The sequence below is a fragment of the Gavialis gangeticus genome, unplaced genomic scaffold, assembly GCF_001723915.1.
Source record: "Gavialis gangeticus isolate Ggan-Ray unplaced genomic scaffold, GavGan_comp1, whole genome shotgun sequence".
In the NCBI taxonomy this organism is placed as follows: domain Eukaryota; kingdom Metazoa; phylum Chordata; order Crocodylia; family Gavialidae; genus Gavialis; species Gavialis gangeticus.
Window position 1 is genome coordinate 114,196,259 of NW_017729031.1, and position 12,795 is coordinate 114,209,053.

At 48.4% G+C, this 12,795-nt stretch overlaps 1 protein-coding gene across 1 annotated transcript in view; it reads left to right on the plus strand.

Moving 5' to 3' along the window:
- The window catches only part of MYL4 (myosin light chain 4), a 29,413-nt gene that overhangs the window by 8,847 nt on the left and 7,771 nt on the right, over nucleotides 1-12,795 (plus strand). The window contains exons 2-5 of the mRNA XM_019523615.1: nucleotides 268-295; nucleotides 5,055-5,204; nucleotides 10,907-11,080; nucleotides 11,739-11,816. Of these exons, the coding sequence (XP_019379160.1) occupies nucleotides 268-295; nucleotides 5,055-5,204; nucleotides 10,907-11,080; nucleotides 11,739-11,816 (430 nt within the window). The remainder of the gene's footprint in view (nucleotides 1-267; nucleotides 296-5,054; nucleotides 5,205-10,906; nucleotides 11,081-11,738; nucleotides 11,817-12,795) is intronic.

Here is a 12,795-nt window from a genome sequence, read left to right on the forward strand (position 1 = left end):
CAGCCCCTCCCCCCACCCCCCGATGGGGTAGATAGGTGCTGCCCAGTGCTCTGGCACTGTCTCTGGGGAGGGGGAGTCAGGCTCAGGAGATTAATTCCTCCTGCCGCTAGTGAAAGACAGACTGCCTTGTCAAATTGTTGCTGTGCCCTGTGGCCTGGTTTGTGCTGCTGTTGCCTTAGCTTGATTCTGGCTGTGGGATTTATGCAGAACTATAACAGCACAAAGGGTGGAAACTGGATCCTAACTGCTCTCCTCTGTTCTCTTCAGATTGAATTCTCTGCTGACCAGATTGAAGGTAAGTGCTGGCAGATTTCAGCCCAACTGTTGTTGCTCTTCACATAATCAGATAATCCAGACTAGAGCCCAAGCCAACCTCTCTGCTGTAACCACGAGACTACACTCTCTCCCAAAGCTGACCAGGAGCCCTAACTCTGAGCCGCTTGCTCCAACCATCCTACTGCACTCCTTGTGGATCTGATATTATAAGAGCAGCCCTGATACCCAATCCCTCTTCTACTTTAGCCATGAAGTCACTCCCCTATCCACCAGTGGAAATATAACCCAGAAGTCCCAACCTGCGACTCCTGCACTATTCCACAAGAGACTACTCTCTTGCCAGGTCTAAGAGCAGAACCCAAGAGTCTTGACTCCCAGCTCCCCAGACATGCTCTTCCATCTATACCGGGGGTGGGCAAAATGCGGCCCATGGGCTGGATGCAGCCCACCAGGCCAGTCTATCTGGCCCGCGGGGCCCCTAAAAAATTTAGAACATTAATATTTATCTGCCCCTAGCAACCTGTCATGAGGCCCTCGATGGCTTGCCAAAACTCAGTATGCGGCCCTCTCCCCAAAATATTTGCCTGCCCCTGATGTATACCATTCATAGCCTCTAGAATACATGTGAAATCAGAAAGTAATATCCCTGTTTAAACTCAGAGGTAGATATCATACACTAGTCCTGATAGCAGGGATGGAGCTACAGGCAGCGAGGAAAGCTCACAGGCCTCCAAAACAGGGCTGTGGCTGTGGTGGATGAGGAGGACAGGGAAGGATATGCGTGGTCAGGTTATAAAAAAGAGAGGACTTCTCTAAAAAAGAGAATAGCATTCTTCAAATATTTCACGGGCTGCCATGAAGATGAGGGAGGATGCCTTTTCTCTCTAGCTATAGAGAGCAGGATGTGTGCCAATGGCTTAAAGTTGCAGCAAAGCAGGTTTAGATTGGATATCAGGAAGAATTTAGCTGTTAGAACAGTGAGGCAGGGGAAAAAACTGCTCAGGGAAATTGTAGAAACTCTATCATTGGAGGTGTTCAAAAAGATTGGATAAGCATGGGATGACTTAGAAGTAGCTATGTCTATGCTCTACTGTGGGTATTTCCCAGGCTTCTAGTTTTGCTGACTGTTGCGTGGGACAAGGAAGGAATTTTTTCCCCCTTCTGTTGCTCCACATCAGGGCTTGTTTTCATTCTTCTTCTTTTTGCCTTCCTCAGAAGTACTAGTTGTTGGCTGCAGCCAAGACTGGGGATTTGGACTGGTGTGTGCCAATGTTCCTGCTGGGACTAGAACCTGAAGGTTCCTAGCTAAAGGGTCTTGCCCCTCTGCTCATGGTCAGACCGATTGCCACATTTGGGATCAGGAAGAAATTTTACCTACCATGGTCAGATTGGTATGAACTATAGGGGCTTTTGCCTTCCTCTGTAACAGGGAGCATGGCCCTCTTCCTTGGATTTCTTGAGTGTATTTTAACGTCACTTGCAGCAGCAGGGCATTGGCCACTGTTGTCCCTCTGCTTTACCTGTGGTGAGTTAATGCTAGGCTTTATGGTTGTATGACAGGCTCGCATGTGTTGTTTTAGTAATAGGTTAGAAAAGGATTTCTTTGGGAGGTTTGGATAGGGTTGATCCTGGTTTAGGCAGGGGGCTGAACTAAATGACTCCTGAGACCCCTTCCAGCCCTACTTTTCTATGATTCTATGGCAGCAGGAGTATTTAAAAGAAAGTTTGAGTAGAACTCAGGGTGTGAGTGACATGCTGGGAAGGGATGTAGGCAGCAGTGGAGGTGAAAATAGAAGTGAATGAGGAAGGTGAGCGGGAGCCAGTATAGGGATTTAGTAATGATACCATCTCCCAAGAGGAAATGTATGAAGCCTGGGTCCTCACTCTGCTAATGAAGATGCTGCCTCAACTTGAAATTGAGGATTCAGTGAATGACATATACCCATCATGAGAAGGGAGCCTGTGCCTGGGGCTGCACTTGCATTCTCCTATATGGGCTGCTGCCACACCACAGTGATGAGCCAGTATGGTACAAGATCAGAGTTCAAATTCTGGATGGAGGAAATATCAGGGGACCCTGTGTCATATTGGCCCAGCTTCTAAAATGGTCCCCTAGAGCACCCAATCAGCCTGTTTCCCATGACCATCATAACAGCTCACTGTGACCTCTCTCCATCACTGACATTCTTTGCTTTGACAAAGTAAAGAGGCTCTGTGATGGTCGTTCCTCTTCATCATCTATACACATTTTCTTTGGTTGGCCTCTTTTCCTTCCATTCACTCTTTCTTCAAGTGTTTACTAAACTAGGTTGTCTCATCCTGTTGCCAAGCCAGCTCGATTTTCATTTCTTAACAACATCAAGGAGGCTTTCACATTTTTCCAGTATCAGTGTACTGGGGTTGATATCTGAGTGCACTGCCTTTCATGAATATCTGGGTGAAGTTTAGTCTGATCAGATGTTTTCAATTATCTTGCCCTATATTGCCTGGGGAACCAGGAAACGATCTAAACTATAGTGAATCCATATACTGTGCAAAAGACACAAATGACATCCTGATAGAGAACCAGGACTAGATCATGCTTCTTCATTTTCAAACAAGCAGGCTGTGCTTGCTGCCACTGAAGGAGAATTTGCTTAGCTAATACTTGCAGCAGGACCTTTATCTCCTCTGTGAGTCCAGCCATGAAAGGAGGACATCAGTTTCTCCCTCATATGCCCAAAGCCCGTGCCTCACAAGAGCCATTGGCAGAGAAGTGGCCACTGTGATGTCACAGCCAGGCAGCAGCCCCTGGCATATCCTTTCTGTACCACATAGGACAGTATGCTGGATGGTACCAAGAATAGTAAAAAGCTAATCTGCAGGTGGGACTGGGGCTGCATCAGTAGAGAACGTGGTAGAGCTCCTGGGCTTACAAAAGCCAAGCCATGGGCATAGGAAGTCCAGATCCCAGGTAAGGCAAAGTGCTGTAGCTGGTATGAAGATGCCAACTAATAAACCAAAAAAACCAAAAATCTTGCCCAAGGATTTCTACCAAGCCCAGGGAACCACATCTTGGGCTTATGAGCCTCACTCACCCCAGAGAGACTCCAGCCATCCAAATCCACCCATCAGTGGAAACAACAGCCGCGCATCCCTGAGGGAGCTATTGCTAGACATTGAGAAGAAATTGGATGAGAAGCTAGAAATCCTTACAGCCTTTGATGGTAGAATGGTGGCTTTAAGTGTTCGCCTGGAGAGGCTGGAAAGGCTGATAAACAACCTTGCCTTGCCAGCCATGCAGACTGATTCATCGATTGAAAAACAGGGGGTGAAAACCCAAATATGGGACCAAACCTTGGAACAGCTGATCAGACAAAACAGACACCTCCATGCCCGCCTGGAGCTACTGGAGAGCCAGGCCCAAGCCCACACCTTCAGAGTTTTAGGATTGCCAGAGAAAGAAGAGGGGAGAGACCTAGAAGCGTTCCTGGAGAAATGGTTGCCCAGCATTCTGCAACTAGACACACAGGAGAATCCCATCATTGTGGAGAGAGCCTGGCGGGTGACAAGCAGGAAGTGGAAACCAGGGCCAGAGCAGTGCAGGACTGTTATTGCTCATGTAGCAGACATAAGGGATAAAGAGAGAATATTACAGCGGGCCAGGAGACTGAAAAACATTATGTACAAGAAGAAGCAGATCCTAATTGTTCCAGATCTAGGGTACATCCCCCAAGGTAAAGGGCAGTCATTGATGCCAGGGTGAGAGGGGCTTCTTCTTAAACAGATCCTGAAAATGGCAGTCCGGCCTCCTGCAGCACACAGGGAGGATAAGGCAGGATTCTTGAGGAGGTGGAACATGGTCTTTGCATTAGGGTTGCCAACTCTGAATCTATTCCAGGAGGTTTCTGGAATGGCAATGTGCCAGTGGCGCACAACGCAAACATGTCCGCAGGCTTGGTGTATCAGTTACAGATTATGGTGGGGAGACTTTACATCAGGAAGGCAAATACACATTACTATTACCTTTTAAAAACTCACAGACTACTATAAATCAGATTCAACATTTAATATTTATTTTAATGAATGCCCTATCGTTTCTTTCCCGGGTGACTCTTCAGCATCTCCTGGAGATTTATATCTAATTCCTGGAGAGTCCAGGGCAATCCTGGAGGGTTGGCAGCCCTACTTTGCACATGGCAAACATTCAGGCAGCAGCATCCATGGACCTGCTGCCTGAATGCAGAAGGCCTGACCAAGGAAAGTCACAGAATGGAGAAGCATTGCAGACAGGGAGGAGTTTGGCTGGGGCAAGGGAGGGGCCTGAACAGAGGACTGCACAGGAACATGGCTTCCAAAGGGAATTTTACAGGTAAAGAATGCGTAGAAGGAAAGGGATTGTTCAGTGGAGGTTACAGGCAGTGGAAGCCTGTGGAAAGTCTAAATCAAAGAGGAGGAGGATGGAGCTGGAGGTGAGGCTGTGACTGCTGTGTAATGGAGACATACCCAAGCTAGCTAGCCTGAGTCCTGACTGCAGTCCAGCCTCACCAACCTGGAGCTCAGTGCAGTCTGGAAAACCTGACCTGGGGGCAGAGTAAATACTGCAGGGATAACAGGGTTAACAGTTTAAAAATCCCAAAATACAACAGTCAAGACACCTCTCTTCCTTGCCAGGCTGACCCCCTTGCTCCCATCCCCATGGACAGAGCCAGATTCCCACAGTTCCTCTTCTCCCCAGGGTGACTTGGAGACATTATGAATGGCAGATGACCACAGATTTTGTCCCTTCCTTTGTGCAGAGTTCAAGGAGGCCTTCAGCCTATTTGACAGGACCCCATCTGGGGAGATGAAAATCGCTTATGCTCAATGTGGAGATGTCTTGCGGGCGCTTGGACAAAACCCAACCAATGCTGAAGTCCTGAGGGTGCTGGGCAAACCCAAACCAGAAGGTAAGAGGAACCAGGGCAAAGGGGTGAGCATCCAGCCCACATGTTCATAGCTGCAAGATAAGGACAATATTTGCTATAGGAAACTGACCTCCAGCAGCATTTCTACCCAATGGTTGTACAAAGAAAGACCTATGTAAAATGAGTTGGTGGCTTTCTGTCTTGTCTTTCTGTCTAATCTTGCATCCACAGCTGAATGAGTAATTTATAACAAATAACTTATTGCTTGGTTTTTACTTTCTCTTTTTGTGAAACAGCCAGGAACACGCTGTAATTTTTCTCATAGACATTCCTTGCTGGGTAACTTCTTATGTGAAAAATTCTACTTGTGTGTGACTTGTCCCTCAAAATTCCTGCTCTGTTGCTTTGGCTGTGGTTGGTTATGTAAGTCACCTGTAATTTACTGGTAATTTTCAGTTTACTGAGAGAGTGCCCGAGTATCAGTTTCATCATCAGGTTAAATATACATTTTTTTTCCTGGAGTGCTTATATTAAAAGCTACTTGCATAAATATACGCAGACAGTAAATGCTAAAAGGGACAGAAACACAACAGAAAGAAGGGGTGAACGATTCAAATGAGTATTTGTAGGAAAGTTCTGTCCCATTTTCCTGTCTCTACTATCTAGGACCACATTTTTGAGCTCAGCTTCCATTTAAAAAGCTGCATCAGTGCCACATATATAAAAGAACTTATCACCCACTGGGCATGAGCTGATTTGAAAACCTCACCCTAATGTTCTTTACCAAGTGCAAATAGTGCTCCCAACCGCTTGGCAATACCTCCAGCAGAGAGTTTAAGGGCAGAATGGTCCCTAGGGCTGGTATGCCTTTTGTTCTTTACACAGCAAATGGGGCATGAATGAACTCTAAGGCTAGGGAAAGAAGTTACACATAAACTGGTTTAAGTGATCAGAAACTGGTTTAAACCTGTAACAGAACAGAAGTTTGGTGCATATAAACCAGTTTCAACATAAGCAAAACTGATTTAAGAGAAACCTGGTTGAATGTAGTATCAGACTTAACTGATTTGGGTCGAACTGGTTTATAGAATTTCTGTCCTAGACCCCTTCCTGGCTCAAGTTAACTCTCAGTCCCCCAGCATCCCAGGTTGCTTTGCAGCCCTGGGCTATGCTGTCAGCTCCAGTGTAGCAGGGTCTGCCTCATCCCTCTGCTCCTTAGCCTGCTTCCTGCCTGTGTCCATCAGCCCATAGGAACGGGGTGGAGGCAGAGAAACACCCCCAGCCCATTGGCAACATGTAGGGGGTGAAAGTGGGTGCATGTGCACCTCCTGAGATCAGCCATGCACCCCCTGGAAGTCCAGTCGTGAAACTGGAAGTGCCAGCGGACATGCACTTCCGGTTTCGTGCCCCCACCCCTGTCAGCAATCTAGTGCCCCCCCAGATTCGGGAGGCACCAGTTGCTCATGCCCAAGCCCCCCTTTCCCCCCCAGCCAGAGTCTACATAGCACGTGGTAGGAGGGAAGGCCCCTGTGGTGGGGCTTTTTCAGACCCTTGCAGCTGTCCCCCTCTCCAGCTCTGATTGCTTCAGTGGCTGCCACAGAAGGCAAGAAGTCCTGCCGGCCAGGTGCCTGCCCCTTCAGCTCATGGGGGGACCAGGGAGCCCCTGCCAACCCAGGGTCCTCCATCCCTGGGCAGCCTCAGGGAGCTGAGGGAAATTCTTCCCCTCCCAAACCTTGCCTAAGAACCTTGCCTCAGTGTCTGCAAGTCTCAGCAGCTGGAGGGAGCAGAGGGAAGTTCTCTTGCTCCTCCGCAGCCAGTTTTGCCTTAACTTCTGCAAGTCTGAGGCAAAACTAATGCAGGGCAGCAGAGGAATTTCCCTCCACTCCCTGGGCTATCCCTGAGACTCCAGCAGCCAGGGTGGCCATCAGTGGCAATGTGTAGGGGATGCATGGGGGTGCACATGCAGCCACTGAGAGTGCTGGTGCACCCTGTGACAGGCTGAGCTCCCTGCTTAGGCAGTGGGCAGGGGAGTGGGAGCGCTGGCCAGGCAGTGGGAGCACCAGATGTAGTGCCACGGGGGAGTTTTGCTGCGGGGGGGACTCCCCACCCCGGTCAACGATATTGGCCGCAGGGGGACTGCCCCCTAGCCCAGCAAGATTGGCTACAGAGAGCCCTCTCCCCTCCCCTACCCCCCTGGTTCCTGACTGGTTGCTGGGGGTGGGGGTACATGCCCCCCTGACTAAGGTGGCACCAGTCACTCATGGTGGCCATCACAGAAGACAGTCCAGTTGTCCTCTGCCCTCTGTTGATACGAAACTGGACGCCCTTATGTAAGGACATGAAGGCATTGGGTTTCGTATCAATAGAGGACAGAGTAGCAGAAAACCGGGATGTCCTCTATGATGGCCACCCTACCAGCAGCTAAGGCAAGGAGGTGGGGTTGGGAAGAATCCCCCTCAGCTCATTGGGGCTGCCCAGGGCTGGGAGACCCTGGGCTGGGGTGGGGGGAAGCCCCCCTGGCAGAGACTCCCTGGTGCCACCATGCTGGGCTGTAGGGGCAAGCATTTGGCTGGGAGGACTTCTTCTCCCTCCCTCCTGGGGCAGCAGCCGAAGCATTCCCCTCAGCTCCCCAGGGCTGCCTGGGCTGGGAAACCCAGGCTAGAGGAAACCTCCTGAGGGGCAGGCTCCCCCACAGTGGGCCTGTCTGGCACCCAGACAGGGGGGTCCTGAACACCCTGTGGAGGACAGCAGGCGTTTGGGGACACTTGGCTGGGCTGGCAATAGCCAGCAGGCTGGGAGACGTGCTCTAGCACTCCCTGCCTACTGGGCTGGGTCAGTGCAGACCTTCTTCTGACTTTTCCGACTGAAAACTGAATGTCAGTTCAGTTGGTTACCCGTGCAACCTACGCAGCTTAGAGGAAGCTGCCTAGTTTGAATTGATTCAGCCTCAGGCTTTTGGACTGTCTGTACTTAGCCTAATAATACCCAGCACTTATACATTATTACAGGATCTATATTCCCTCTTAGCCTTCTACACAGTCCTTCCCAGCCAGAAGTGGAAGGTAGCAGGGGACAGGTTGTTTGTGCCAGGTCAGCTAGTAACAGAGACTTTGGTCTCTTGGGCTTGATTGGCTTTTCCAGTTTAAGGAAACGATGAAGAACAGAGAGAGGATAGGGTTTAATGGGAGAGGCAAGAAAAACAGCAGGAGGAGGTGGGGACAGGGAAGACATGGGTTTTTTTTTCATCAGTGTCCTGCTGAACTGGGCCCCAGAGACAATTTTGTCTGTAACAGGGAGATCTGTAACAGGGAATCCCAAACAAGGGGCCAGCCCTGACATCAGCCTGACCAGAGATACATGTTCTGAGCACAGTCAGTCACTTGAGTGTATCGGGAGCCCCAGGTAGCTGAAGGCACCTCTGTAGCATAGAGGAAGAGAGAGACCTGCAGCCATCCTGTGGTCCCCCTTCATGGGCTTTCCAAGCTTTATGATTGTCCCCCTAACATCGCCTTCTGGTCCTTTATAATGGACATGGAGGACCAAGGCTCTATGATCAGTCCACAAGCCTTGCCAGCCACTCAAGGGTAGCTGGTACACAAAGCACTGTGTTTCTAAACTACTTGAGCACCAGGTTTTCTTCTCTCACTTTAAAACTCAGCCTCCAGAGAGTAAGTATCCCTAATTCACCCCTCCCCTAAGCCCCCCCCCACACACACACACAGCTTCCCTATGACAGAAGATGCTTTGGGCAGGGGGAGCAGTAGAAGGGGAAAGCCTTTAGTGTCCTAGAGGGAATACCCTGTATCTTGTCTCAGTGATGAGGTAGCTGTTAGCAAGGAGTTTCTCTCCCTGTGTCAGAAGCAGCCTGTGTGCTGTACTTTGGCCTCACTGCTGGGATAAGGAATATTCCTGCCTCCCATTTCTACCCTGTGGCAGAAGGAGGGTGGGCAGCAAGGAAGGTAACAGAAGAAGTCCAAGGCCCAGCTCTCAGAGCTCCAGAAACCATCTCTGCTTATTCTTGTAGTTCATAAGTCACTAAGTGCCTCCCACTTGGGGGACTGCCCTTATGATCAGTCCAGACCCTGGCACTGGCCATGATCCCCTTTACACTCCCCTCCTTGTGCTGCACCAGTGCTGCTTGCTGAGCCCTGGGATAGAAACCTCCTGGTTTTGAGCCCTTACCTCACCATCCAAGCCCTTGGGAAAGCTTTGGCAGGTCAACTCTTTCTGATTGCTCTTGGAGGCCTGAAGAAGAAATGTAGCCAGTAACATGCCAGGAGATTTAGGATGGATTTAGTTCCCATGAAGAGAATAACCGTGCTGTGTCAGTGTCACATTTTAAAGAAAATGACTCAGAGACCCCATCATTCCTGGATAATTCCTCATCTCTCCCTCCAGATAGCATCCCTGATCCTTCCCAAAGGACACTGTCTGGGGGTGCATCATTTTATTGGGCCAGATTCTCAGCTGTTGCAAAACAGCATAGCTTCCCTGGCTTGGATGGGGCTGTGACACTTTAAACTCTCTGAGGATCTGGCTTCAGGGATTTTCCTGTTTGATTAATAGCAACCATCTGACTGGAAACCTCCCTGGACAATGATGTGTGGCTCTTGTATAGTGCTTTCTATTGATGGTTTTAAATTTTAATGCGCTGATTTTCACAGCACGCTTGTGAAGCAGGGCACAGAGGAGGAACTTGAGGCACAGAGCAGCTAAGGGACTTGCCTATGGTAACAGGAAGTTTATGGCAGAGCTGACTCTTCCAGGGTGTAAGCTAGTGCCTTAAACACTGTACTCCTTTTAAGTGAACATAGGAATACATTGGCCATATTAATCAAAACTCTCAAGCCTGATATTGCAGCCACTCTCCAGGGGGAGAAAGCCAGAACAGGGTGTCCTGAAGGCCAAAAGCATGGGTCCTAACAGACAAAAAAAAAAAGTAAATATATCCCAGAACCTTCTGCTGAGAATACTCTGCTGTTTGTCACTTTTTAAATCACATCTAGGGGCTGCCCAGCTGATCCTGAGCATCCCAAAATCCTAAGTGAGAAACCATGGAAATCCTGGATTATGATTTTAAAAATACATTTGACAATTTTTATTTGCTTTCTGGTTATGAGCCTTTAGTAAGCCCTTGATTCATACCGTCAAGTGAAATGGAACCACTTGTGCCCTTTTGGCTGGTACAGAGTTATTGTGGTAGTGAGTGATGTGCTATTGAATAAGACTTAAAACCCAAGTCCATCTGGGTAATGAGAATACCCCTAGCACAGGGGTGGGCAATAATGTTGGGTGGAGGGCCACTTACTGAGTTTTGGCTAGCCATCGAGGACCACATGACAGGCAGCCAGGGGCAGACAAATATTAATTATCTAAATATTTTAGGGGCCCCGCGGGCTGGATAGAATGGTCTGGTGGGCAGCATCTGGCCCGTGGGCCACATTTTGCCTGCCCGTACCCTAGCACCTCCCATAGGAGTGAGCTGTCAGACTTGTTTCCTAGCTAAATTTTAGTCTGGACAATTCTGGTCTACATCTCACAATTTTGCTCTATGCTTTCACTTTGGATACAGGTTGTTCTCCACTTCCTTCCTGCATTCACATGTAGAGTTGCCCAGTTCTATTCCAGAGGTGGCTGCATTTCAGTGATGGGCATAGTGATTGGTGTGTATAAAGTGCTTTGGCATGAAGAGTGCAAGGGACTTGTTGAATTATTTCATTTCCTTTCACTTCCATCTCTGTCAGAAATGAATGCAAAGATGCTAGACTTTGAGACCTTCCTCCCCATCCTGCAACATATTTCACGAAACAAGGAACAGGGAACCTATGAAGACTTTGTGGAAGGACTACGTGTCTTTGACAAGGAATCAAACGGCACTGTTATGGGAGCAGAACTGCGCCATGTGCTTGCCACTCTGGGTATGGGCTGGAGGCAAAGCTGGACCTAGTGGATTGGTAACCAGGGGGCAGAGATCTAAGCTAGTACCAAAAGCCCCTATGGCAGTGTCAGGGGAACAGCGATGAGAGTGGGACTTCCCTTCTTTTAGGGAGCTGAGTTCTGTTGGATGGTATAATGCTAGAGGGAGATCCTCTTATCTGGGGCAGCCACAGATAATCCTCCTCATCTTAACCCAGGCTTTAGCAAATAGCCCAATGCACTGTTAATATAGACATTGCTGATATAGTATTAGCAGCAGCAAATTATTCCAAGACAGAGCTCCTTTCACATGTAAGTTATAAGCTGGGATGTCACCCAGGCCAGTTAATAGCTTGAAGGTGTTCCTAGTGACAGCTCTTCCAATTTGGTCCTTTCTCTTCTCTGCCTTCCTTCCCTACATTCCCTCTAGTGTTTCCGAAAACATAGCACCTTGACTTACAAATGCCTCATTAATTAGCCTTAGATGGAGCAAATAGCCAACAAATGAATTCTCCCCAATACTTTTCCTCAAGTGAGGCAGCAATGGCTCTCTTGAAGAGAGCTAGGGGACCCTCATAATCCATAGCAGTCTAATACCAGGGCTGGGGCAGTGGTAGAGTCATCCTTCTAACTTACCTGTCTTTTTCCTTCTGTTTCTAGGAGAGAAAATGACAGAACGTGAGGTAGAGCAACTGATGGTAGGGCAAGAAGATGCCAATGGCTGCATCAACTATGAAGGTAGGAGGATCAGATTCTTTTCCTGGGCACATCAGCCATTTCATGTTTTTCTCTGAAATACTAAATGCACCTTCTGCTGACCTGAAAAGTGGAACAGGCAGTCACTGAGTAAATCAGAGTGAGGTGAAGAAACACTTGTGTATGATCCATCCTAGGAATCATGAGGCAAATTCAGGAGAATTCAGGTGCATCAGAGATTTCCAGCAATATCTTCTCAGGATTGAGTGCATCTTTGGGTAGAGTCTGAGGGCCTAGAATTAGTGAACACTTGATCAATGAAGACTTCCCCCTCTTTCACACTGTAAATTGGGGATAACAATACTAAATCACCTCCTGGGAGCTGTGAAGTTTCCTTATCTTTGTAAATAGGTTTGATACCATCAGCTGAGAGATGCAGCAGAGGAACAAGAGAGGATCTCTTCACTAGAATATGCATCACTGTAACCCACTGGTTAGACCTTGGTAAATTCAAGGATCTTTCCTGAGCTTATTTATTTATTTTTTAATCTCTTGACATGGAAAATTGCCTGTCAGTGTACCGGTGAAAAGTATCTCTGTATTTCATTGTTCATGGATGCTGGACTCAAAATGCAGGTCAAGATCTTGTCAAGGCTTTCTTGTCAAAATGCTCTACAAAGTATTTTCACTAATATGGAGCTGCAAAGCTCCCCCAAGACTAAGACAAAGAGAGCTCATGGCCTGCTAGGCTCAGCCTGTGTCCTAAGTACCCCAGCTAGTTTCATAGTTTCATAGTTTGTAGGGTCAGAAGGGACCTGAGCAAATCATCAAATCCGACCCCCTGCCTTGGCAGGAAAAAGTACTGGGGTCAAACAACCCCAGCAAGGTGTGCATCTAGCCTTGTTTTAAAGACCCCCAGGGTAGGAGCCAGCACCACTTCTCTTGGAAGTTGGCTTCAGATCCTAGCCATCCTGACAGTGAAGTAGCGCCTCCTGATGTCTAGTCTGAATTTACCCTCTGC